Source organism: Podarcis vaucheri (assembly GCF_965113315.1).
Source record: "Podarcis vaucheri genome assembly, chromosome: 7".
Lineage (NCBI taxonomy): Eukaryota > Metazoa > Chordata > Lepidosauria > Squamata > Lacertidae > Podarcis > Podarcis vaucheri.
Genome location: NC_138765.1, coordinates 20437592 through 20463852, shown reverse-complemented (window position 1 = coordinate 20463852; position 26261 = coordinate 20437592). Strand labels below are relative to the sequence as shown.

Here is a 26261-nt window from a genome sequence, read left to right as displayed (position 1 = left end):
TTCGTAGGCTTGACTTGAAAAGCTTTCCACTTTTTAAACTGGCTGGCCCTCACTCTGCGGCTGTTCTCACGCACCATTTATCACCCCCATGGTAAACTGCATCAAAAGCTTAGAAACCACTTCTATCATTAATTGCATTTATATCTCACCTTTTCATCCAAAGAGCTCAAGGTGTGATGTACATAGTTCTTTCCCTCCTCATTTAATCCCCACAACAACCCCAAGAGGTAGGTTAGGCTGAGGGAGGCTGGCCAGCCCAAGGTCGCCCAGTGACCTTCATGGCCCAGTGGATATTTATTGCAGCATATTATTATTATTATTATTATTATTATTATTATTATTATTATTATTATTATTATTATTATTATTATTATTATTATTATTATTATACCGCCCTATACCCGGTCTCAGGGCGGTTCACAAATGCTTTCATGAACAAAGAAGAGGTCATTGATATGTGTGATGTGCAGAAGAGAGGGGAGGAAAATGTAAGCATTTGATCACTGGGGCCGAAATGCAAGAAGTATAATATGTGGCGTTTTTGCACAAAGGACACGCGTGCAACAGGCGCAGTCTGTGTAGCAGCAGGAACTCTCTGGTTTTGCCAAGTGAATTGCGCCCGTAGTTCCAGAAAGGGCGGCGGAGAACTACGATTCCCAGCACGCAACTGTCGCCGCAATGAATCTATCGAGCCTTTCTGTTGATTCCAGCGACAGTTCACGGATATCGCCGGAAGGCGCCGCTCGCCGCCCAACAACTTTGCGCAACAACACGCTCTTAAAGGCGAGCGATCGCCTTGCGAATGAAGAACTACGACGCCCGCCATGCCCTTGGGGCGCCGCTCGCGCGGTGCACCTTGGGAGTTGTATTGCGCCCGTTCCGAACGCAGGATAGACAGGGACTCGACAGAACTACAAACCCCATGATGCAAAGATGGTTCAAGGAAGGGAGGGAGAGGGGCGCGAAGCTGCACGCATGCGCAGATGCAGAGGGGGAAAGCAGGGAAGACGTGAGATCAGTAAGTACCGGGGGATCAACGGGAGTGGAGGGCGGGTCAAGCCTCTAGACCCGTCTACTCAGGAGTAAGTCCCCTCAGTTCCATGGGGCTTGCTCCCGGGTAAATGCTCGCTTTCCCACAGCCGAAGCAGAGGCTTCCTTGTAGGTTTTGAAGCAGAGGCTGAATGGCCACCTGTCATGGGTGATCTCGCTGGGATCCCTGGGCTAGATCACCGTCAGGGTCCCTTCCAACCCGACAATTCTGTGACGGGTCTCCCTTTCCCCGACCCCGAGGTTACTTACAATCCTGGCAGGGGAACCCGCGGCTTTCCGGGGGTCGCTGGACTCGCAACTCCCATCATTATCCCTGGGCAGGAGGTGGGTGGGCGCGAGTTGGAGCCTAGCAACCCCCAAATGGGTTTCGCGAGTGGGGGAGTCGGGACCCCTTGCCTCCGTGTTGTGGGTCAGGATGTGGGGGAGGCTGCGCCTGGTTCTTTGCTGTGCTTCTCATCCTCCCTTTTCCTTCCTTCCGGAGGCGGCAGGTGGGACGACCTCGAGTCTCGACCCGCCAGGCTGGCTGCGAGATGACCCTCTTCCACTTTGGGAATTGCTTTGCCCTCGCCTATTTCCCCTATTTCATCACCTACAAGTGCAGCGGCCTGTAAGTGTTGGGTGTGTGTGTTTGAGGGGTGGTGGGAATGTGAGGTGCATTGTTGGGGGTGATGTAGGGAGGTTCTGGCCAAGCTGGGACAAATTTGCTTCACCCTTTGTGAGCAGTGTGGGACGCAGGTGGCACCGTGCGTTAAACCACAGAGCTTAGGGCTTGCCGACCTTTCAGAAGGTCGGCGGTTCGAATTCCTGCGACGGGGTGAGCTCCAGTTGCTCGGTCCCTGCTCCTGCCAACCTAGCAGTTCGAAAGCAGTTCAAAGTGCAAGTAGATAAATAGGTACCACTCTGGCGGGAAGGTAAGCGGCATTGCTCTGGTTCGCCAGAAGCGGCTTAGTCATGCTGGCCACATGATCCGGAAGCTGTACGCCGGCTCCCTCGGCCAATAAAGCGAGGTGAGCGCCGCAACCCCAGAGTCAGTCACGACTGGACCTAATGGTCAGGGGTCCCTTTACCTTTATGAGCAGTGCATTTTGAGGGGCACATAGTGGATGGAAAGCTAGAATGGGAGCAGGCTTTGCATGGGATGGTGTGGCCTCATTTGTTTAGTAGGGCTTGTGGGGTATACAAAACAGAGACTGGTGCCTTTTAATGTGTAGGAACACAGGAAGCTGCCTTATATGTCCATCCATTTCAGTATTGCCCACACTGACTGGCAGCAGCTCTCCAGTGTTTCGGGAAGGGTTCTCTCTCTCTCCCCCGTTCCTACCTGGAGATTCCAGGGATTGAACTTGGGATCTTCTGCATGTGCTCCTTTTGTAAACCACTGGCAGCCTCAAGCTTGTTGTTGCTTGGGAATTCTAAGAAGCAGAAATATCAGTGCCGTTCCAAAGGCTCAGCCCACTCTCTTGATTCGAGAGAGCGTCAGATTGTATCCAAACACTGATGAGCACTCTGTGCTTGATCTCAGGCGCTGCATGCGAAATTTGGTTATGATACCTTCAGAGGTGCCCAAATGCGTAGCAAGTAAACAAACCATATTTCCAAAATATAAAGGGTGGTAAATAAAGTACTGGTCCTACTCAAATCGCACCCACTGAAACTAATAGACATGGCTAACATTGGTTCATTAATTTTAATTCAGAGCAGGGCTTAGCTTATTATGGTCTGCATGCAGTTATGTGAACCCTCCCCACTCTGATGCCCTCCAGCTGTTTCAGATTACAACCCCCCTCATCCCCAGTCATTGGCCATGCTGGCCAGGACTGATGGGAACTGGAGTCCAAAACATCTGGACACAGTACTGTCCTTTTATCTCATTCTGTGGGGCCAGGGACCAAGAAATAAAAGCTCTGGCGGGGGGGAAACAGCCATTAACAAGAGAGCTCCTTCTGCTTCAGAAATATCCCATCCCACAAAGTGCTGTCTTTTTTATTTCTGCCCCTTTCAGGTCAGAGTATAATGCCTTCTGGAGGTGTGTCCAAGCCGGAGCTACCTACCTCTTTGTCCAGCTTTGCAAGGTATTGCCCGACCCCTTCGCTCTCTTGAAGTTTTAAGGAAGTAGCACATGAGAATCTGGATGCCGAGAATGTGAAGTCCATTGCAAAGGAGGCACACAGCTCTCTCGGCAACACCCTTGCGCTGGTGCATAGTTTGATGGGTTGTGCCACAGACTTTCTGAGTTTGATCCCATTGCGGTGTCCAGCAAGGCAGGACTGCGGAACATGGGGCCTTCTCAGTGTTGCTGGACTCTTAACTCCCGTCAGCACCAGGCAGCATAGCAAATAGTGGAGGGTGATGGGAGATGAAGTTCAGCAACATCTAGGAGGCCTGTCACTGCAGCGGTGAGAATATTTGTTCTTGTTTGGGCCATAATTCTGTATCCACTAAGCTGGGAGTAAGTGCCATTATAGTCTGTTGGACTTCACCCTAAACTGGGCAATCCTATACAGTGGTACCTCGGCTTAAGTACTTAATTCGTTCCAGAGGTCCGTTCTTAACCTGAAACTGTTCTTAACCTGAAGCACCACTTTAGCTAATGGGGCCTCCTGCTGCCGCCGCGTCACCGGAGCCCAATTTCTGTTCTCATCCTGAAGCAAAGTTCTTAACCTGAAGCACTATTTCTGGGTTAGCGGAGTCTGTAACCTGAAGCGTATGTAACCTGAAGCATATGTAACCCGATGTACCACTGTATATGTGTTAAGAGACCTGATTCTCAGGATCACCTGCAGAAGCTCAGAAAGAGAACAGAGAAATTGTTACTTCCCTCTCTCAAAGCACTAGAACTCCCGAGTCTGTCAGTGAAGCTGGATGCTGGAAAATTCAGGGCAGACAGAAGAAAAACGCTTCTTCACACAGCACAGAGTTAAACTGTGGAACTCTCTTCCACAGGAGGCAGGAATGGCCACCAATTTGGATGGCTTTAAAAGAAGATTATAGACAGATCCATGGAGAATAAGGTTATCAATGGCTACTAGCCACCATCCGCTTCTGAATGCCAGTTACCGGGGAAAACAGTGGGGCAGAGTGTTTTCATGCTCAGGTCTTGCTTTGGGGGCTTGTCACAGGCTCCTGGTTTGCCACCGTGAAAACAGGATGACAGACTAGGTGAGCCATTAGCCTGATCCAGCAGCACTCTTTGTATATTAGAATCTGGGCATATGAAGCCAGCTAACAATGGGTACTCAATGGACAGTCCTGTACGTGTGATTTCAGTAGCCTTTCTAAAAAAAAATGCTGTGCTGTGCTAACTTTTTCGCTCTTCCCCAAAGGGACAGGGCCTTTTCAGTGGTGGCCCCTGTACGGGCCCACCCCCCGACTGTTGCCTTTCACCACAATCCTTAAAATGTTAATCATGAAATTTTGCTGCTCATTCTCATGGGCTGTAATGAAGGCTTGGAGAGTGATCTATATTTTCAGGATTCTGGTAGAACATAACTCTGTCCATTTGTCCACTGCACATTTCCTTCCCTGTTTTTATAAATGTTTTCATTCATAAATGTTGGTTGCTGCCTTCTCTCTCTTACAGATGCTGTTCTTAGCCACCTTCTTCCCGACTTGGGAGGGCGGCGTAGGCGCTTACGACTTCATTGGAGTAAGTCTGGCACTTGGGCAAGCAGGGTAGGGTGGGAGCCTACAAGGATGGAGGTACAACTACCCGTATCACATACTACTGACCGTCCTACAACATTGGGAGCATCTTGAGGGATGTGGATTTGGGAGGACGGGGGGGAATTGGGGTTTTCCTGTCTGCTGCTCTGAAACCTTTCCTCTTGCACCAGGAATTCATGAAAGCCACCGTAGACTTGGCCGACCTGGTGGGCTTGCACCTGGTCATGTCGCGGAACGCAGGGAAAGGGGAGTACAAGATCATGGTGGCTGCCATGGGATGGGCCACAGCAGAGCTCATCATGTCCCGGTGAGTTGGGCCTTAGCCCCGCCCTAGGGGGTGGAGCCAGAGCTAGTGGGTGAGGTATGTGGGCGGAGCTCAGTTGGAGCCACTTATCCCAGGTGAATGTGAGGTTCTGATGTGGGTTTTTATGTCTCTGCCTCCTCCATCAGCAATGTTGCGTGCTTTTATTTTATTTTTTTACATGCTTTTAATTCACATTCATTCATCTGGAGAAACTATTAAACCCCTCATTCAAATGAACGTAGCAGGCACTAGTATTCTGACTTTACCCACAAAATGCCTCCAACAACTAAAAATGAATAGTACCTATTTGACCATCAATTGCATGGTTTGTTAAAAAAACCTATTTTTGTTTCCTTTTTCATCATCACCTTACAATTGCTTAACTCCGCCTTCCTCCTCCCTTTCAGGCCAATTTTTTGCACTTTCAATTTTCTGTAAAATTCCCCACAAGCCTGATATGTTTCTGCAACCAGCTGGAACAAATATATCTCTTTTCTTTCTCTTCCCCCCAACGATTTAAATACCGTATTTTTCGCTCTATAACACGCAGTTTTTTCCTCCTAGAAAGTAAGGGGAAATGTCTGTGCGTGTTATGGAGCGAATGCCTACGGATGGCAGGGGAATCCGCTGCAGTTGTGAGCAGTCCGTGGCTCTCTTTGAAACTGCAAAGCGGGTGTAAGCGGCTCCTGTCAGCGAGCCGAGCCGGGGAGGAGGGAGAGAAGCAGAGCGGGGTTGGCTGCTTTAAAACAACCCCGTGCTCTCTGTCCCTCTCTCCTCCCCACTGAGAACCCCGTGCTCTCTGTCCCTGTCTGCAGTTTTTTGCTGTCCGATTTTGGATCAGCCACTGTAGGGGCTGTGTGTGTGTCTGTGTGTGTGTGTGTGTGCGCGCGTGCTTGAGCTATCGTTCTCCTCCTCCTGCTTCCTGTTCTCTCTCATAGCGCCCCAGCGCTCTCCTGCGACTTTAGGATTGATAGTCTGTGTGTCTGTGTCTGTGTGTGTGGGATCGTTCTCCTTCTCTTGCTTCTCCCAGCCCCTACGCTCCCCTGCGACTTTAGGATTGATACTGTGTGAGAGAGAGAGAGAGAGAGGGGGGATTGTTCTCCTTCTCTTGCTTCCCACTCCCAGTGCCCCTGCGCTCTCCTGCGACTTTAGGATTGATACTGTGTGAGAGAGAGAGAGAGAGAGGGGGGATCGTTCTCCTTCTCTTGCTTCCCACTCCCAGTGCCCCTGCCTCTCCTGTGACTTTAGGATTGATACTGTGTGAGAGAGAGAGAGAGAGAGGGGGGATCGTTCTCCTTCTCTTGCTTCCCACTCCCAGTGCCCCTGCCTCTCCTGTGACTTTAGGATTGATACTGTGTGTGTGTGTGAGAGAGAGAGAGGGGGGATCGTTCTCCTTCTCTTGCTTCCCACTCCCAGTGCCCCTGCCTCTCCTGTGACTTTAGGATTGATACTGTGTGTGAGAGAGAGAGAGAGAGGGGGGATCGTTCTCCTTCTCTTGCTTCCCACTCCCAGCGCCCCTGCCTCTCCTGCGACTATAGGATTGATACTGTGTGTGTGAGAGAGAGAGAGAGGGGGGATCTTCTCCTTCTCTTGCTTCCCACTCCCAGCGCCCCTGCCTCTCCTGTGACTTTAGGATTGATACTCCGAGTGTCTGTGTGTGTGAGAGGGATTGTTCTCCTCCTCCTGCTTCCTGTTTACTCCCCCAGCTCCCCTGCGACTTTAGGGCGACTTTAGCATGGATCCTCAGGATTTTTGCATTGGGCTACCCCAAACTCACCGTCAGATCACATGTCTGTGGCCACAGCATGAACCACAACAATCATACATCCACTGTTTTGTTTAGAATATTTTTTTCTTGTTTTCCTCCTCTAAAAACTACGTGCGTGTTATGGTCTGGTGCGTGTTATAGAGCGAAAAATACGGTAACTCTTTTAAGTTGTTTAAAGGGTGTCAAGGGGTGTGAGTTTATTCTCATGAAGGTGTGGTTCGTTTCTAAAATGATAGGCGCTGGGACTTGAATCTGCCTGGAGGGGCTAATCCTTACGCTGCCACATAGCTTGGATTGTTGTTGCTTCATTGCTGAGGCAGACACACTCTGCACATGCCTGTGGAAACTTCAGTGTGTTGGATGTCCCCAAGCTGAATGTTGACACAGAATAAATAAAAAAGATCGTCCAGTAGTACCTTAGAGACCAACTACGTTTGTTCTGGGCATAAGCTTTCGTGTGCATGCACATTTCTTCAGACACCTTGGCATCTGAAACTTAGTTGGTCCTTAAGGTGCTAATGGACATTTTTTAAAATTTATTTTGACAAAGAATATTGGGCTCTGGTGCTACATTCTAGGGAGCCTTTGTTATGAGCAATCCTGAGTGTGCAGCCCTAGGTTTCGTTTTGAATTTGGAAAGACTTTCATGGCTCATAATTACAGGCTGATCCCTGGTTGTGCAAGAGCTTTTGGAAGGTTGCTCTTTTTTTCTTTTTGCAACCAGTGTGTCTGTGTGTGCATGTGTAATGTCTGGTTTTGAGATCCTTGGATGTAGCTGCACGCAACCAGCTCCATCAGGTCTCCTGCTGTCACCTTGGAGCAGCCATTCCATCAGGCTGCCTCTGTGTGAGAGACAGGAAGCAGAAGGCTCATTCCATTCCCTTTGCCAAAAGCCCAGCTCCATCATTGTAAGAACAGCTGTTTAAAAATTGGTGCCTGAGTTTGTCTTTTTCCTCTTCCCTCCTTTTCCTTTTCCTTTACATGCCATGCTTTTTTAGATTGCAAGCCTGAGGGTAGGGATTGTCTTGTTTAATTGATTGCCCACAGGCCACTCTGGGGGTCCTTTTGACTGAAGAGTGGGTACCAAATGCTCTGAAGAAATGAATAAATAAATGTGTGAAGTGTGCCTGACGCCGCTGTGCTTTTGACAGATGCATCCCGCTCTGGGTGGGAGCTCGTGGAATTGAGTTTGACTGGAAATACATCCAGATGAGCATCGACTCTAACATCAGTCTGGTAAGTGCTGATTCTGCTGTTGCCTGTTGTGAGCTTCTCTAAAGCAGTGCCCCTGCTGGCGGGGAGGAAGCACGACATTTGGATAGTCTTCCCTGCTTTTGTTTTCTTCCCCTGCTGTTCTAGTGGTTGTGTTTGAATAAACACAGCAGTAGAGCTGATATAAGAAATACACTTTTGTGTGTGTGTCCCTGTGTGTTCCGATGAATCAATCCATTTAACTGTTTGAGTAAAACTGCAAAACTTTGTATATGGGTCTGAATGCGCATGAGAATAATAGTTCAAAAGAGACTATAACTCTCAGTGTTAATGTTTCTTCTGAACTGAGCTGTTCTTAAGTGACATTGGACTAGTTGCATTTTAAAATAATGCATTTTAATAAAATCCATGCCTGCTATGAGGCTTGTATAGCAGGCCGCCTGGAAATTTTACAGGTGTATACTTATAGCAAAGTCACTATCTGAGTGTGGATCCATAGGCAACCAAAACACCACTGTCTATATACAAAAGGGAAGTATTGCATCATATAATTTTGGATTGCCCTCTTCTCAACACCCATCGCAGAGATCTCCTAGTGACTCCCTTACAGCTCAAAATACAGTCAAACCTTGGTTCTTGAACATAGTCAGTTCCGGAAGCCCGTTCGACTTCCAAAATGTTCAACAACTGAGGTGCAGCTTCCGATTGGTTGCAGGAGCTTCCTGCACTCCAGCGGAAGCCGTGTCAGACATTCAGCTTCTGAAAAACATTTGAAAACCGGAGCATTCACTCCTGGGTTTTTGGTGTTCGGGAGCTTAAACGTTCTAAAACGGAGGTGTTTGGGAGCCGAGGTTTGACTGTATCAATTTGCAAAGGCTCTGTAATCCAATATTTGTTGAGGGATGATACTCCTGCAACTACCAATATTGTTTTGCGGTACTTAGCCGAGGTCTTTAAAGCTAAATCTAAAGTTGCCTGATTTATTAAATGGTTGGTATCTAGTCTTTCATATACTGTATTGTCTGTGTTTGGTTTATCAAAGTATTTGGGTGACTTTGTATGATTTTACTGTTTTAACTTATGCCAATAAAGTCTAGTTACAAGTTACAATTATGGATAACAGTGGTGTACAGGGTGTATGATGTAGCCTGTCTAGGAGAAGAAAAACTCTGGTCCTAAACCTCCGCTGCCTCGCGGGATGTGCTACAGAAAGGATTTGGAATCATTCCTCTCTCTGTTTGCTCCCCTCACGCCCCCCCCTTTTTCTTCTCCCAGGTCCACTATATTGCCACGGCCGCCCTGGTATGGATGTTTACACGCTACGATTTACCCAAACACTACCGACTGCCCCTCACTTTCCTGCTGGGAGTCAGTGTCTACAAGGCTTTCTTCATGGAGTGAGTCACTGGGTGCTCATAGCTTGGAGTCAGGGCTTGGGGTTTGTGCGTTTCGGGCTGTGGCTTCCATTAGCTTATTGAATATAAGGCAGCTTTCTTCGATTCCTTCAATACCTTGTTCAGTATTGTCCACACCAGCCTCCCAGATAATGTTCGACTGCGACTCCTGTTATTTTATTCATTGCATGCACATCCCATCTTTCCTCCGAGTTGCTCAACATGGTGGTTCTCTTTATCCTCATTTTATCCTCACAACAACCCTGCGAGGGAGGTCGGGCTGAGAGTTGAGGGACTGGCCCAAGCTCACTCACTGAGCTTTCATGGCCAAGCGGGGATTTGAACCCGGGTGGGCCTCCCAGGTCCTAGTCCAACACTCTAACCACTGCGCCACACTGGCTCGCTGTTAGCCTTGGTCAATATCATCCCAGTGGTCAGGGATGCACAGGGCTGGCGAAAGAGGGGTCTACGCTGACTAGAAGAGGCTCTCCAGAGTTTTAGCTGAGAGTCATGCGGGTGGCACTGTGGGTTAAACCACAGAGCCTAGGACTTGCTGATCAGAAGGTCGGCGGTTCGAATCCCCACGACGAGGTGAGCTCCTGTTGCTCAGTCCCTGCTCCTGCCAACCTAGCAGTTCGAAAGCAGGTCAAAGTGCAAGTAGATAAATAGGTACTGCTCCGGCGGGAAGGTAAACGGCGTTTCCGTGCGCTGCTCTGGTTCGCCAGAAGCGGCTTAGTCATGCTGGGTACATGACCCGGAAGCTGTATGCCGGCTCCCTCGGCCAATAAAGCGAGATGAGCGCCACAACCCCAGAGTTGGTCATGACTGGACCTAATGGTCAGGGGTCCGTTTACCTTTACCTTTACTTTCCCATTCCTACCTCGAGAGCCTAGCGATTAAATCTGGGGACGTTCTGCATGTGGAGCATGTGCTCTGCTGCTGAGCTATGACCCTTCCCCAAATATATAAGCATTAAACATTGCAGGATGTTTTCTTTCAAGCATGGAAGTTGTAAGCACGGAACTGCGACCTCCTGCTCTCCTGCCCCACTAAATCCTTACAGCCACGGAAGGACTGTAGTGCAGTGGTAGAGCATCTGCCTTTCATGCAGAAGGTTGCAGGTTCAATCCCTGGTGTCTCCAGGCAGGGCTGAGGAATGCTTATGTCTCAAACCCTGGAGAGCTGCTGCCAGTCAGAGTGGGCAGCACTGCGCTAGATGAACCAGTGCTTTGATTTGGTAGAAAGCAGCTCCCGATGTTCCTCTGCTCCTTACCAACCCTCTCCCTTTTCTTTTCCTTCCCAGGTCTTTCGTCCATGTTTTCCTCCTGGGCAGCTGGACAGCCCTCCTGGTCAAGGCTGTCATCACTGGTCTCCTTTCCCTCAGCTCCCTGACTCTCTTTGTCACTCTGGTACACAGCAACTGAGGGGTCATTCCTTCCCACTCGGGAAGGAGACATTGCCTTTGCATCCCGGCGGGATTGTCCGGCCAAGTCACTTTCGCCAAGTCGAGACACGGTTTGATCCTGCCCGCGGTGAGATTGGCCTCAGCGCGGCCTCTGCTTGCAGGCGAGGGGAATAATAATAATAAACAGGTTTTGGTATTTCTGTGGTTTGCAGTGATTAAGTTCTTTTTGACTTCATTGGAGGTTTTTAAATGGAGGTTGGGTGGCCGTTTGCCAGGGATTTCTTAGCTGCAATTCCTGCGTTGCAGGGGGGTTGGACTAAATGTCCCCTGGGGGTCCGTTCCAGTGCTACAATTTTATGATTCTGTGACTGTTGTCTGAACAGGCCTGTTACGCTGCATGGGAATGGCATCAAACGTGGGTCTTTGTTTTCTCCTTGAAGTAGGCGTGATCAGTGTCAAGTCAGTGGTGGCTTTGCAAGGAGGTGACTTGAGTTGTCACAGAGTAAGGCAGGGTAGGCATAAATGCATTGTAGCTGCTGAAAAGCATCTGCGTTAGACCAGTGTTTCCCAACCTTTTTTGGGCAAAGGCACACTTGTTTCATGAAAAAAATCTCGAGGCACACCACCATTACAGCCCCGTGACGTCAGCGCGCAGCGTCACGCCAGGAGGGACATGAATTGCTAGCAAATGACATAATCACCTCCTTGAGGGCTGGCTCATCTTCTCCGAAGGCAGAACTCCATTAATTAACAGCACAGACTCACACCATAGCCAAGACGAGGGGGGGAAACCACAGTCATGCACATGTGGGGGCTAAATGAGGACGAAGACCGGGCAGAGAGCAGGGTTCAAATCACCCCACCTGGCCAGGACAATCCCTGGGTGCTCCCTTGGGCCACTCGCCTGACCCACCTCGCAGGGCTGTTGTTGCGAGGATAACACGGGGAGAACCACGCGCGCCCCCGGGAGCTCCTTGGAGGAGAAAGCGGGCGATGAATGCAATGCATGAAATATATGAGAGGCGACCAGGTTTTGCAGGTGAGGGGACCCCGCCAGCCTCCGCTTCCAACACCCCACGCAACGACGCCGAAGTTTCCCCCCGGGCTCGGCTCGGGGAGCAGCGCTGCTCCCCCCCGGCTCCCCTTCGCCCTCCCGGCTCTCTCTGCCGCCCACTGGGGACCCCCCTCACCTGCCAAGTCTGGAGCGCCGGTGGAAGTTGCATGCATGCATGCAGGGCGCCGCGTTGCCATTGCATTGCACTGCACTCCATGCAACGCCTGCACGCATGCATTGCCTTGCACCCCCGACGCAGCCCTACCTGGGGGGCAGCCTCCGCCGCTCCGCCTCCGTGGGGATCCCCGGGCTCCATCCTGCCGCCCGATCTCCGCGGGGGCGCAGGCAGGCTGCGCGGGGTCTGCGCGGAAGAGCCCCTGCCCGCCCGGCCGCCGCCGCTGCACTCATTCCATGGCCGGGAGAAGAGCGCTTCAAACAAAACGCCCGGCCCGCCAGGCCACGCTGGGAAACGTAGTTCGCGCACCCCGTGCGGGCGCGGAGCCCAAGGGCGAGGGGACTATGGATCCCGGCAGCCCCCGCGCCGGGGACGGAGGGGGAGAGGCCGGGTGCAGGGATGGAGGGACGGGTGGGCGAGTGAGTGAGTAAGTGGCAGCCGCCAAGCCTTGGCCGATAGCCAGGAAGGGCCTCCCCGGAGGAGGAGGAGGAGGAGGAGGGAGGCGCAGAGCGGGAGGGAGGGAGGGAACCCCAGGGGCCATCTAGTGACGGCGCCCCAATCGAAAATTTGACTTTTTTTTTAAAAAAAATCTTTCGAATTTTTTAATTTTTCCCGCGGCACACCAGGCAACATCTCGCGGCACACTAGTGTGCCGCGGAACAGTGGTTGGGAAACACTGCGTTAGACCCAGGAACCAAATGCCTGCTAGTGTGTCTTCCCATCTGCCTTCCCCTTGTCAATTCGAGGGCCCCACCACCCCAAAATAGGTTTGTTTTGTGTGAAAAGTGTAAATAATTGCTTCCTGCGCATCTCTAAATTTAGGGTGGAATAATAGGAGAGTCTAATAGCAGAAAGTGACAATTACATGGGTGTGTGCACCCAAAAGCTTCATGGGGAAGTGGGGTTCTTTCCGTCAGGTTGAAGGGAGTTAAGCAAGCTCTTAGTGATGTATGGAAGTGAGAGCTGGACCATAAAGAAGGCTGATTGCCGAAGAACTGATGCTTTCAAATTATGGTCCTGGAGGAAACTCTTGAGAGTCCCATGGACTGCAAGAAGATCAAACCTCTCCATTCTTAAGGAAATCAGCCCTGAATGCTCACTAGAAGGACAGATCGTGAAGCTGAGGCTCCAATACTTTGGCCACCTCATGAGAAGAGAAGACTCCCTGGAAAAGACCCTGATGTTGGGAAAGATGGAGGGCACAAGGAGAAGGGGACGGCAGAGGATGAGATGGTTGGACAGTGTTCTCGAAGCTACCAGCATGAGTTTGACCAAACTGCGGGAGGCGGTGGAAGACAGGAGTGCCTGGCGTGCTCTGGTCCATGGGGTCACAAAGAGTCGGACACGACTAAACGACTAAACAACAACAAGCAAGCTCTCTCTCTACAGTGTGTTATTTTCCCTAGTGAGTTGGTTGGAGGTTCTTGAAAATGTACATACCTATAGCAAAGGGATCCTTTAACTTTCCATATAAGCTGGTGCACAGGGCAGTGGGTGACTCTGCTCCCTGTTGAGGGCGACTGCCATATTTTGATTCATTCAGACCCTGCAGTTCTGCATGTTGTTGCAAACATTTTCGATGCGCACCACCGAATTCCAGTGACGGCGTATGAATAAATAATTGTGCAGTTCATGGTTGAGATCTGCTATGGTGGGGGGTGGGGATTGGATCTGGCTGACGGGCCAGGTCCTTATCTGTCCCACGGGCCAGGTTTTACAAGTGTCAGATCACTCAGTGCCATCGTGAAGCGGTGCTTTGAAGAGCCAACGATCAGCTGGTGGCTGGGGCTTCAAAGCGCTGCTCAGAGCTCTTTGCACAAGCTCTTGCAGAAAGCCCTGTCCTGTGCTTCGACGTTTGGTTGGCTGGCGTGCAGGGAGTCTGGAGTGCCCAAGGATCTGCAGGTTGGTGGTGCTTCAGAAGCCCTTTTTGGCCCAGCTCAGCCCCATTCCTGCCTACCCACTCCTATATCAGGGATTCCCAACCTGGGGTGCAGACTTACTCCAAAGGAGCAGTGAAGAAGTTATCCCACCCCCACCGCCTTGCCATTGCTCCTTTGCTTAAAGGAGCAGGGGAGGATCCTTCAGAGGGTGCCTTTGCCAACATAGCAATTTTAGTCAATTGTACCTTAAGACGAAGAAGGAGAAAAACATCTGCAAAGGTACCTGGTCAGCTGGAGTAGACCCTGCTTCACCATGGTTGAGCAGCAGCATGGCTAGCTTCAAACCCGTTGACACTCAGTGGGCTACACAGTTGTGCAAATTTTGCTTGAATCAGAAATCCTTCGTATAATGACGGACTGCAGCACACACCATCACTGACTGTCTGCCATGTTCGCCGGGGTTGATGGGAGTTGTAGTCCAGCAAAATGTGGAAGGCTATGGGCTCCTGGCCTCTGTAAATAATGCTGACCCAAAATCACCAAAAACTTGAATGCAGCTCCCATATAAACAAAATGCCAATTTGCATTCATTGGCTTATCTTTTGTCATTTTATTTTAATTCTGTTTCTCATGCCTTGCTCGCCCTCCTCCCTTCTGCTCTGTCACATAGAGATTTTGTTGGCATGCTGCTTTTACATGTATATTTACAGCCTTCAGAGTTAGAAACTTGGTATGTATTTTTTAAAAAATGCACATGAAAACTCTCATGATCTAGAAATCCTGTGCCAATTTGTTACTCGGCTGTGATCTCAGCACCTGCAATCATACATATATAATTTCCCTCTGCGCATCAGCACCCTTAAATCATTTCTTGACGAAGGACTAGCTATCTTCCCCCAAAGTAGCTGAGTGGGAACTGTGGTAGCCTGAAGCTTAAGTTTTATCTTAAAGGTGTTGTTTGCATCAACAGAAGTATTGTGTCCAGATCAAGGGAAGTAATAGTACCACTCTATTCTGCCTTCGTCAGACCACACCTGGAATACTGTGTCCAGTTCTGGGCACCACAATCTAAGAAGAATATTGCCAAGCTGGAACGTGTGTGGAGGAGGGCAACCAAGATGGTCAAGGGTCTGGAAACCAAGCCTTATGCTGAATGGTTGAGGGAGTTGTGTTTGTTTAGGCTGGAAAAGAGAAGGCTAAGAGGAGATACGACAGCCACTTTCAAATATCTCAAGGGCTGTCACATGGAATATGGAGCAAGATTGTTTTCTGCTGCTCTAGAAAGTAGGGCCTGAACCAATGTATTCAAATGGACAAGAAAGGAGATTGTGACTAAAAATTAGGAAGAACTTTCTACCAGTAAGAGCTGATCAAGAGTGGAACAAACAACCTTGGAAGGTGGTGAGCTCTCCTTCCTTGGAGGCTTTTCAACAGAGTTTGGGTGGCCTTTTGTCAGGAATTCTTTAGCTGAGATTCTTGTATTGCGGAGGGTTGGACTGGATGACGCTTGGGGTCCCTTCCAACCTTACGATTCTTTGATTCTGTGGTGTGAAACATGGCAGGCTTGGCTCAGCAGTTGTTGATGACAGAAGCAAATCCTCGATTTCCTTGTCTCCGTTGCACAAGCAGGGAAAATGGGAGAAAGCTCCATCCAAAAGAAGCTTTGCCTTTAGTAGTAGAGTTCTTTGTCCCACCAACCTGGAGGAAGGGAAATTTTTACGATGAATTTGCAGCATTTGTATCCCATCCTTTGGCCCCCAAAGGCTCTCACAGCTGCATACAAAAATAAGTTTCAAAGATATCCCCTGCCCATAGGCTCATAATTTAAGAAAACAAGACAAATGAGGGAAAAAGTAACAGGATGGAGGAGAGAGAAAGCAAGCCGAGAAACAAGTCCTTAAAAATTCCAGCCAATGTCAGTGTCGGTTCTGGCTGTCTTGCACTTTGTTCAGATAAAAGGCGAGTAAGAAGTGTAGATTAGTATATGAAATCACACATGCCATGCAGAAGGTGGATAAAGAAAAGTTTAACACTAGAACTCGTGGGCCTCCAATGGAGCTGAGTGTTGGGAGATTCGGGACAAATAAAAGTAGCCACAACAGGGCAGGAGAGTGTGCCTGAAGACACACGTGTCATTTCTACATTGGCAGATGCAACTGGTGAATTCTCTTCCCCCAGTTACTTACTTCCAGGGTGTCTCCGGACTCCCAGCTTTCGGATTTCATCATAGACGAAGATGAGAAGGCCATAGGGTAGCGGCACCAGCCACCACTGGAATCTAAGCAGGAAAATGGGTGTTCAGTGCTACATTGCTAAGCCAGCCAGCTGAGCTCAGTTATCGTTATGTTGCCTTGGCCCAAGGCAGACAGGATACCAACCTCAAAAATGAGGTAGCATCACTAGCAGGACAAACAAAGGGAGGGGAGTCCAGGAGCTACATATAAGTGTTTATCGCAATACGTTTCAGAAAAAAATTCTTAAGGATTCTGTAAATATGCAAATAACCTTGGGAAAAGGGTAACTGTTGCAAAATAAAAACAGAGTGAAATCTCTTTTGTAATCTAAAAATTAACCAGAGATTTACCCGTAGATCTCAATTTGCCCTTTGCTGGCCTAGGAGATGCTTCCACTAACAGAACAAAGCTGCTGGGCTGCTGTCCATGGTGCTGGGTGAAAGAGAGCCCTATCTACTGTATGCAGTGGCTGTGCTCATCTGCTTTCCAGCTTTCAGGCTAGCATGGAGAATTAGGAAGGTGAGCTGGACGGGTGAGTTAAGTGGTGGCGTCACAACTCTGTACAAGGTGGTGTCCTAAGTCATACCAAGTCAGGCTGCCTTGCTCCATCTATCTGGAGGTGCCATTCGTATGCTGCCAGACATCCACTTCAGTTGGTATAGCAAAATGGTCAGGGGTGATGCTGACCAACAACATCTGGATGGCCCTCCATTGAATACCTTTCGAGATACATCAGTTCAAAGAAGCTTTATTAGATCCAGCTGCCCTGCTCTCTTCCATTGGTTGTTTTTGTTTTTGGAGTGGAGTGGAGGGCTAAATCTGCCCCATGGAGGCATTTGAGGTCTTACCTTATAGGCATAAAGTTGAAGATGTTGGGCATCCCAGGGCAGTAGCAGAGGAAGCAGCCCAGGCAGAGCTGGAACACGATGGCTATCACCAAGACTTTGTTCCTGAAAAGGGAAGGGGGTGTTTCAGGGTGGGTGACGAATAGGAAGACCTATGGCTGCTCTTGGTTTCAGCGAAGTAGGTAGCATGATTGAGGGGAGATGGGGGCGGGGTGCTTCTATCACAATAACGTCTGTTACAAGAACAGAAAATGCAGCATATTGTATAGCACAGAACTATGTTTGGCTTGGAGATTCGTTCGGCTCCCACATACCGGAAGAATCCCTGCTGGAAGACAGAAAGGCGTCGTGTTTTGCGGATGAGCACGTCGGCGATCTGGCACATCTCAATGCTGATGAAGAAGACGGTGTAGCAGGTGTACTCCTGGTACAGGCGCTGCCCAAAAGTCTGCAGGTGGGAAGAATCGATCAGTGAGGACGGAGGGATGCTTGGCTATCTTCTGCCCTCTCTCCCTGCGCCAGCTGCGCCCACCAGCCTAGGGGGCCCAGTGGCGCCTCCTGCAAGGGAAAGGCTGGGCTTCCCATTCCCTACACAGGATCTGGGCTCTGATGGACAACCTGTGGCCTTCTACGTGCTGTTGGGCTGCATCTCCCTACTGTGGGCTATGCTGGCTCCTTTGTGAGTCATTCCAATAAACAATGGGGAACACTTCCATTCAGGCAGACGGGGCACTGCCCTATCAACCTCAGTCTGCCTGAAGCCAGCCCCCACCTGCCTCCCATCTTATGTGCAACCCGCCCTGGGTGTTGGTGTGCCTCCTGCTCGGTCTCAGTGCTGCCTCATGTGGAACTGAACGAGGAGAAGGAGGAGGAGGACAAAACCAGAATAAGCTGGCTCTGCCTGCCATTGGATCTCTGGCTCCACCTACTGCTGGCCTCCCTGCCTTATGCCCTACCAGTCCTCAAGGGCACCAACCACCATTGATAAAATACTATACAGTCAACCCTCTGGTTACAGACGCTTCAGGTTGTGTTTTTCGGGTTATGGACCTGCCGAAAACCGGAAGTACCGGAACGGGTTACGTCTGGGTTTCGGTGGTTGCGCATGCGCAGAAGTGCTTCATCACAACCTGCGCATGCGCAGACGCACCACTGCAGGTTGCAAACGCTGCAGGTTTGAAACATGCATCCCGCACGGATTATGTTTGCAACCTGAGCATCCACTGTATATGATTTTAGTGATTAGCTGCACCCTCCAGGATCTAGGGCAAACCTTGATGCTTTAAACCTACTCTATCTCTCCATACACAGATGCAAAGTTCCTGCCTGATTAGGACAATTTAAAGTTGTTGTTGTTTTAAATAATAATTTAACTGATAATTCAATCAAACATTGTGGGCCACATTCATCACACTGTGATTTCCAGCAGCTGGTATTCAGAGGCTTACTGCCTCTGACAGTGGAGGCATAGAATCATAGAATTGTAGAATTGGAAAATATAGGCCAACCAAAGGTAGAACACAGGCATCATAGCAAATCAACCGTGTTCTTTTTGCCTTCTCAGTCAGCTGGCTAAGTGCTTCAGGACCCTTGTTCTCCTCAGGTTTCTTTGTCTTTAAATGGGGCCGCCTTTCAGAGACAGGACTGTCCCCAACAAAGCAGGACATCTGGCCATCTTGCCTGGAGGCCAGAAGCAGCATGTCTCCTCCACTCACCCACTCTTGTCCGTAGCTATCCTGAACATCTTGGATATGGTCGTTCTCCCAGGCTGCCCGAAGGCCCACACACTTCAGCGGGTACCAGCCCTCCTGGGCCATGGCAGTGAAGTAGTCGGTGAAGCCGGCAAAGGACTGGATGGCTCCTGCGTGGCAGGGAAGAACAGGGGAGTTTGTGTCAGTGGGAGGCCAATCCATTAGAGCACATGGAGCCACTGCCCCCCTGACCCAAGCTGTCCCCAAACATTCCCAACCTGCCTGCCAGGTGTAGTGGGCCTGGGGTTTTGGGAAGGGTCGTGGACCTGCTACCATTTCTGCAGCAGGGTCTTGGCAGCATCCCTTTCTCCAGAGTCCCAGAGACACCCAAATCAGCTTGAAAGGGGAGCTTTTAAGCCACTGGGAAGAAGTGTTACCACCTTTCTTGCTGATGAGTGAAAGGAGGTGAGTCAGCCACAGAGGATTGGCTCCTTGGGTCAACCCGGAGAAGGCATGTGGGAAGAACACCAAGGAGGAGAACTTGCTCCAAATCTGAGCACTGAAAATAAGGCACATCAGTTTCAAGAGAACAGTGTGCAAATTCCGTTATGTACTGTTGACCTCTATGGAAAAAAAAACTTTAGTCACTCTGAAAGAAGAAACTGGAGCAGCTTCAGATCATTACCCTGCATGCACTTGCACAGAAAATAGTAGCTCTAGATCAGGGTTTCCTAAATTTGGGTCTCTAGCTGTTTCTGCACTACAATTCCCATCATCCCTAGCTAGCAGGACCAATGGTCAGGGATGATGGGAATTGTAGTCTTAAAAAAACAGCTGGCGACCCAGGTTTGGGAAACTCATCTAGATGAAAGGTGTCCTGCGGAGATCTGCATGGATGTCTGTAGTGGATCCCTAATTATTATTGTATAATTATATGTTTATTTATAATCTTAGAAGGTTGTATAATCTCAGAAGGGGCGTGGCTGTGAGGGAGCCTGGCTGCGATCATCATGAACGGATCCTGTGCTTCTGAATTGGCCACTGCACAACCATCCATCACTGCTCAGATGATGTGCCTTTCTCCTCCCCACGGGATAAGGCATGGTGGGGCAGGTATCTAAGCCACTTCCTGCCACTTCCTATAGAAGCTCCACTCCACATGGAGCCCACCTAGGCTTCCCTGCCTTGTCTCACGCAACATAGCTTGCTCTCCCCCGCTTTTCAACCTCTAGGCTCCCTCCTTCCAGCTCTAATACGCACCGATCTGGAAGTAGGAATAGACCGCTAGCGCTTCGTTGACCAGACGGTCCCGTCGAGGGTTGCGTGGTTTCAGGTGCATGATGTCACTCTCAGCCCTTTCATAGGCCAGGGAAACAGAGGGGAACTGAGAAGAGAGATGAGAAAGGTTTTTGTTTTGGAGTTGGGGGTCGGAAACAAGACTGAGCAGCCCTGGGAAAGAGCCTCTGCTGGATTAGTGTTGGCCACTCACAATGTCTGTGCACAGCTCGATAAACAGGATGGTGATACAACCCAGGGGGAGCGGGACACTGACAGTGATGTAGATCAGATAGGGCGTCAGCTCTGGGATGTTCTTGGTTAGGGTGTACGCGATGGATTTCTTGAGATTGTCAAAGATCAGGCGCCCTGAAAGGAAGAAAGGAATGAAAGAAAGATGGCGGTGGGTTTAATGGATGACTCCTGTCGTTGATCTGGGATTTCTTCAATCGAACCTTTCTGGATGTTATCTGCGGGTCCCTTCCAGGCCTGTGATTCTGTGTCCAGCAAAGTTTGGAATCTAATAGATGAAGCTGTTGAGCCAGTCATACCAGCCTCTTTGTAAGGAAATGGCCATATCTGGCCAGTTCAATGCCATCATCAGCATCTCAAAGAGTGAGCCTTGTTGCCATAGTGATGCTGTCCAGGAAGGGGGCAGGCACAGCACTGTGTTCTCATCAGCTTCCCAGAACACAGTATCAACTTGCTATGTGACCACCCAGCCCCTAAATGGTACAAACTTCTGCTGTCTTGCATGACACACAGTCAGGGTTCATGCATACCTAGTAGACCCCTTTAGACATCCCTGGCTAATTGCTAAGATCTTCGGAGGAGAGACTGCTGGCTTTTCCATAAGTAGTGGAATGCCACCTTCTGACACTTAGGAAGCAGGTCTTGTTGGTGGTGGCACCTACCTTCCAACATGAAGTTGCCACCATCAGATGCTGATATATGACCCAAAGGCACTAACCCTCCCCCTTGTGCCACAGCCTCCCGAGAACAGACCTTGCTCGACGCCAGTGACGATGGAGGCGAAATTGTCATCCAGCAGGATCATGTCAGCAGCATTTTTGGCTGCATCGGATCCAGCAATGCCCATTGCCACACCAATGTCAGCTTTCTTCAGAGCTGGGGAATCATTCACCCCATCTCCTGTTACTGCCACAATAGCACCCTGCGAACAAGGAGAGAGAGAGAGAGAGAGAGAGAGAGAGAGAGAGAGATGGGCCTCCTGCAGATGGATGTTTTATTGCAGGTGCATGCTGTTAATACGTCCGCAACACAATCTTAGCACATCCGTGGTGGATTTACCCCATTCTTGTTTGTTCTTTTATGTTTCCCTGGTGATCCCACATTTACTGCTGTCCTGAGCAGGAACAGCGCAACAAAAGTGGGAGATAAACAAACCGGAACATTTTTGATATACAGTGGTACCTCGGGTTACAGACGCTTCAGGTTACAGACTCCGCTAACCCAGAAATAGTACCTCGGGTTAAGAACTTTGCTTCAGGATGAGAACAGAAATTGCGTGGCGGCAGCGGGAGGCCCCATTAGCTAAAGTGGTACCTCAGGTTAAGAACAGCTTCAGGTTAAGAACAGACCTCCAGAACGAATTAAGTTCTTAACCCGAGGTACCACTGTAAAAGGTTACAGGATTGCAGCAGGAAGTTACAGGATGTGCAGCGATTGGCAATGAAGCAGTGTGAACACCCCCAAAACTTTTGCAGGGACAAACAGTATTGAAAGTGGGATTGTGTGTGACGTTATGAGCAGAAATCATTACTAATGTGCAATAGAAAGGATGTCTGGATGGGCTCATTCATCTACATCTACAGATGGAACCTGCAACAAAATGTTGCTGTATGGAGTTCAGAGTCCCAGCCAACCAGTCCTGCCCTTTTCCAGGATATTCCATTCCATCCCCCCATCAAAAGTCAGTTATCATTCCATGTGGACTGAGCATGCTCAGTTCTCATTGGGCTGTCCACACACCCCAGACAGCCTAGTTTCCCCTCCTAAAGATTTTTGTCCTTCTGCACAACTTGAGGTTTCCTCAAGTGCTTTGTCTTGTTACACAGATAGTGTTATTTTTGATGCACAACCATCAACACTCATGCCTGAAGACTGGAAATGGAGGGAATGATAATCGTATGAAGCAGGTGATCCAAATTCACCGCGCCCACAATACCTTCTGCAGTTAGGGTTTTGTGCCCCTTACCAATTTCTGACAGCTTTCCACAATGATGAGCTTCTGTTGTGGGGAGGTGCGAGCAAAGACCATCTCTGGGTGCATTTTGAGGATCTCCACCAACTCCTCGGTTTCCATGTCTTTCAGCTGGCCCCCATTGACCACACAGGCTCGGGCGTCCCTGGATGCCGAAGCAGAGAAAGGGAGAGCCCCAGGGTCACATACATAGACAGGGCCTTTGTAGTGGCTGCACCAATAATTGTGGGAAAAGTGGCATGGATGGGCCCTTTTCTGATTGCCTTTTTGCTGGCTGGTCAAGACATTCTTATTTCAGTAGCCTTCTGCCTGCTATGTTCATTTTGACATGTCATCAATGCCACTGTTGTTTCAGTTGGGTTTTCAATGCATATTTTATGGATTTGTATAGTTGCAAAACACTTTCCATTTTACATTGTCCTGCAATTTTACATTGTTGAAATCTGCCCTGAGTGATTCATGGGCACTAGAAGGGGTGAGACAAAAGTTTTTTTGTATATATAAAGAGCCTCAAGTTTTCAAGTGAGAGCCTCTCTTCAGCAACAAACAAGATGTAGAGTTGGTGTTTTCAATGCTGGACAAACATAACTCTGTCCTTCCTTTGTTTCAGTGTGGCTGGCTTACCACATTTTGAAGGAAGTGACCCTCTGTAGATGGAGAACTTCCCCCTGTATGGCGACTATTATACCCAGAGTCAAAAGTCACCTAACTGCACTTTGGGATGATTCTGAGCAGGGTGGATAAAAATCAATGATTTCTTAAAAATAATTTTTAAAAATAAAATGCTTTTGGATGAAAAATCTTTCTAAAGATAGTTTTCTATTTAAGTAACATTATAGTCCAAAGGCTATTCATTAGGAAATAAGAATTTGTTTTAAGTTTTTCATGTGTGCTAAAACTCAGTCTAAGTTTTTTTAAAAATGTTTAACCACATCAGTTAACAAACATGGATACATATGCTATAATGTTATTGTTTGAGTTAAATAAATTGTTTAAATTGTTATTAAGGAAATGATTATTTTTCTCCTCCCAATAAAGTACAGCAGAAAAGTTGTCCCAATATAAATTAACTTATTAAACCTCACAATAATTTCATAATTATCTGTCTATGTATTTCTAATAGTACAACCAATCAGTAATTTTTGACACAATCGTAAAAACTACTCTGAAAATTTATTATTCCAAAAACGAAACCTTCATCTGGTTGTAAATATGAAGGTTATACCAGCAAGAACGAGTCTTTCTGTAAAAAAAGAGATTTAAATCAAGTCTTACTGACTAGTGATTTGAATCGTTTCCTGCTTGGCAGGGGGTTGGACTCGATGGCCCTTGTGGTCTATTCCAACTTTATGATTCTATGAATCATGATTTAAATCGATTTGATTTAAATCAAAACCAAGCTGCTTCTTTTTAAAAAATATATCTTTATTAATTTAAAATAAATACATTTATGAAAAACATATACATACAAGTAAACAAACAAACAAACAAACAAACAACAGAAAAATCAAACAAATCACCACACTATAAGATATAAGAAGATTAATATAATTATCATCATATATACTCCTGGTACAAAGCCATGCTGCTTCTGAGGCAAAGCTCTCTGTGTTTAGATACTCACCGCTTGTTGACCTGCTCCACGGGAATGCGCAGGCGGGTGGCGATATCTTCGACCGTTTCGCTGCCCTCAGAGATGATGCCCACACTGGCAGCAATGGCCTTTGCGGTGATGGGATGGTCTCCTGTCACCATGATCACCTGGAGAAGACAGGGCAGCGGTTCAAAATGGCCCTTCCTGAAGTGATCTTTGGTTGTTGTTGTATCAGCACAGATCGAATAAGCCTGACTGGAAAATGCTGATGAGAATGTTGGTGTAGGTTCAGGGAGGCATCTGCACTATACATATAAAGCACAATGAGACCACTTTAAACTGTCACGGCTTCCCCAAAAGAGTCCTGGGAACTGTAGCTGGTTAAGGGGATGCTAGGAGACGCTTCCCACCACAAAACTACAATTCACAGAATGGATTGTGGGAATTGCAGCTCCTTGAGGGGAATAGGGGTCGCCTAGCACACCTCAAGACCCTGAACAAGCTCCAGTTCCCAGGATTGTTTGGGGGAAGCCAATGAGTGTTTAAAGTGGTATGATATTATATGGTGCAGATGGGGGTCCTAGATTCAAATCCTAGCTCATCCATAAAGCTACTTGGGTAGCTGACCTTGGCTCAGTCACAGTCCCTGAGTTTGTCTCAAGGGAGGGTAGGAAATACATGTACAGTGGTACCTCAGGTTACATACACTTCAGGTTACAGGCGCTTCAGGTTACAGACTCCGCTAACCCAGAAATAGTACCTCGGGCTAAGAACTTTGCTTCAGGATGAGAACAGAAATCGTGCCCTGGCGGTGCGGCGGCAGCAGGAGGCCCTATTAGCTAAAGTGGTGCCTCAGGTTAAGAACAGTTTCAGGTTAAGAACGCACCTCCGGAATGAATTAAGTACTTAACCCGAGGTACCACTGTAGTTTTAATGTCAGGCTCCTGACCTTTTAAAAAAAGAAAGTAAAAGCTTTCCCAGTGACTCAGAATCGTATCATTTTATATTCAGGAATGCTCAGTACCTGCCTCTAATTTAATTATTTATTTAATGATAGTTTGTTTTATTATTAAGTTTATATCCCACCTTTCACCAAGGTGGCACACATGGTCCCCCCCCTCCCCGTGACATTCATTGTGACTGAGTGGGGATTTGAACTCTGGCCTCCCAAGTCCAAATCTGACATTCTGACCACTAACCCACAATGGCTACATACCACTGCAACTCTATATAGATGACTAACGGCCACTAGAGATATCATCCCTATTCCCCATACAAAATGTAAATTATTATTTTCCGCCAAGATGCTTGTTACTAGGGATGACTTAAGACATTTTGCAGCCTGCAGCGAAGAACAAGATGGTGCCCCCAGCCCTGCATGACTCCCATTTCCACAATCAGAAGCTGGCTGAACTGGCAGGTGAATATTATTCCAGTATTGCCTAGCCTTGACTCCTCAGATGTTGGACTACAACTCCCATCATCCCTGACCATCGGTCCATTCTGGCTGAGGCTAATGGGAGTTGTTGTAGTCCAACAACATCCGGGGGATCAAGGCTGGGAAAGGCTGCCTAACACTGGTGACAGGATAGTGCGGGTGCAGAACAGACTTCCAACATAGGGGAATGGCACACAGTCTCAGGAGAAATGCTGCCGCTCCTCCCAGGATCTGCCACCTGAGGCAGTGACCTCACTCTGTCTAATGATAGGGCCGGCCCTCTTGGTTGCTGTTAATTCTTCCAATGGAGCCAGAAACATCAAAGAACAGCTGGCAGCATACCCGGATGCCAGCGGTGCGGCATTTCATGACAGCATCGGGCACGGTGGCTCTGGGCGGATCAATCATGGAGATGAGGCCTGCAAAACAGAGCCCACTGGTGGGGAAGTTCATCTCGTCGCTGTCGAAGTTGTAGCCGCGTGGGAACTCGCTCTGGGGAAGGTACAGGTGGCAGAAGCCTGTGGGGAAAGAGAGAATCATGTTGAGGCCTCTGCCAAGGGTGGACACTTAGAGGCATCGTCAGAAAAAGAGGAAACATATCACCAAAGAAGAGGGCATGGATCTGCATATAATCTGCATATGGTAATATTTTCCTTTTCAGTATTGTTTTACTATTAGGTTGTGTGCCACCTTTGGAAGGAAGGGGCAGGGTAGAAATGCAATTAATAATGTGTAGAGATGTGCATTTAGAAATAATTGGGCCACATCCACACCATACATTGAAAGCATTATGCACTTTGAAGAGTCATGGCTTTCCCCCAAAGAATTCTGGGAGCTGTAGTTTGCTAAGCGTGCTGAGAGTCGTTCGGAGACCCCTATATTCCCCCACAGAACTACAATTCCCAGAGTGGTTTAACAACCAAACACAGGGAATTCGACTCTGGCTCCACCTACTGCTGGCCTCCTGGCCTCCTACCCTTATGGTCTCATTGGACACTTGCTTAGGAAGGTCATAGCTCAGGGGCAGAGCACTTGCCTTGCATGCAGAAGGTATC

General features: G+C 48.6%; 2 protein-coding genes across 3 annotated transcripts in view; one reads left to right on the top strand and one right to left on the bottom strand.

Annotated features, from left to right (window-relative positions):
• Positions 1-923: 923 nt before the first annotated feature.
• On the top strand, positions 924-10996 carry TMEM147 (transmembrane protein 147). 2 transcript variants are annotated; one of them, XM_082232118.1, is made up of 8 exons: positions 924-1018; positions 1532-1657; positions 3053-3122; positions 4631-4696; positions 4884-5020; positions 7937-8021; positions 9273-9394; positions 10695-10996. In XM_082232118.1, the coding sequence occupies exons 2-8, from the start codon at positions 1581-1583 to the stop codon at positions 10813-10815; spliced, it is 678 nt and encodes a 225-aa protein (XP_082088244.1). In that variant the 5' UTR covers positions 924-1018; positions 1532-1580; the 3' UTR covers positions 10816-10996. The 2 variants fall into 2 exon arrangements, with proteins under 2 accessions (XP_082088244.1, XP_082088245.1); XM_082232119.1 differs by lacking the exon at positions 924-1018 and adding an exon at positions 1020-1082.
• A 3499-nt stretch (positions 10997-14495) lies between these two features.
• ATP4A (ATPase H+/K+ transporting subunit alpha) overlaps positions 14496-26261 on the bottom strand; it is a 28894-nt gene continuing 17128 nt past the window's right edge. Inside the window, exons 13-23 of the mRNA XM_082231524.1 lie at positions 25549-25724; positions 23799-23935; positions 22169-22319; positions 20956-21124; positions 20165-20319; positions 19936-20059; positions 18700-18845; positions 17299-17432; positions 16988-17089; positions 16092-16183; positions 14496-15603 (exon numbers count right to left, since the gene is read on the bottom strand). Coding sequence (XP_082087650.1) covers positions 15575-15603; positions 16092-16183; positions 16988-17089; positions 17299-17432; positions 18700-18845; positions 19936-20059; positions 20165-20319; positions 20956-21124; positions 22169-22319; positions 23799-23935; positions 25549-25724 — 1415 coding nt within the window. The 3' untranslated portion in view covers positions 14496-15574. The remainder of the gene's footprint in view (positions 15604-16091; positions 16184-16987; positions 17090-17298; positions 17433-18699; positions 18846-19935; positions 20060-20164; positions 20320-20955; positions 21125-22168; positions 22320-23798; positions 23936-25548; positions 25725-26261) is intronic.

Coding starts and splice junctions, on each gene's coding strand:
- TMEM147 (XM_082232118.1), top strand. CDS start 1,581: ATGACCCTCTTCCACTTTGGGAATTGCTTTGCCCTCGCCTATTTCCCC. Junction 3,123..4,630: donor TCTTTGTCCAGCTTTGCAAG/GTATTGCCCGAC, acceptor TCTCTCTTACAG/ATGCTGTTCTTAGCCACCTT. Junction 4,697..4,883: donor GCGCTTACGACTTCATTGGA/GTAAGTCTGGCA, acceptor CTCTTGCACCAG/GAATTCATGAAAGCCACCGT.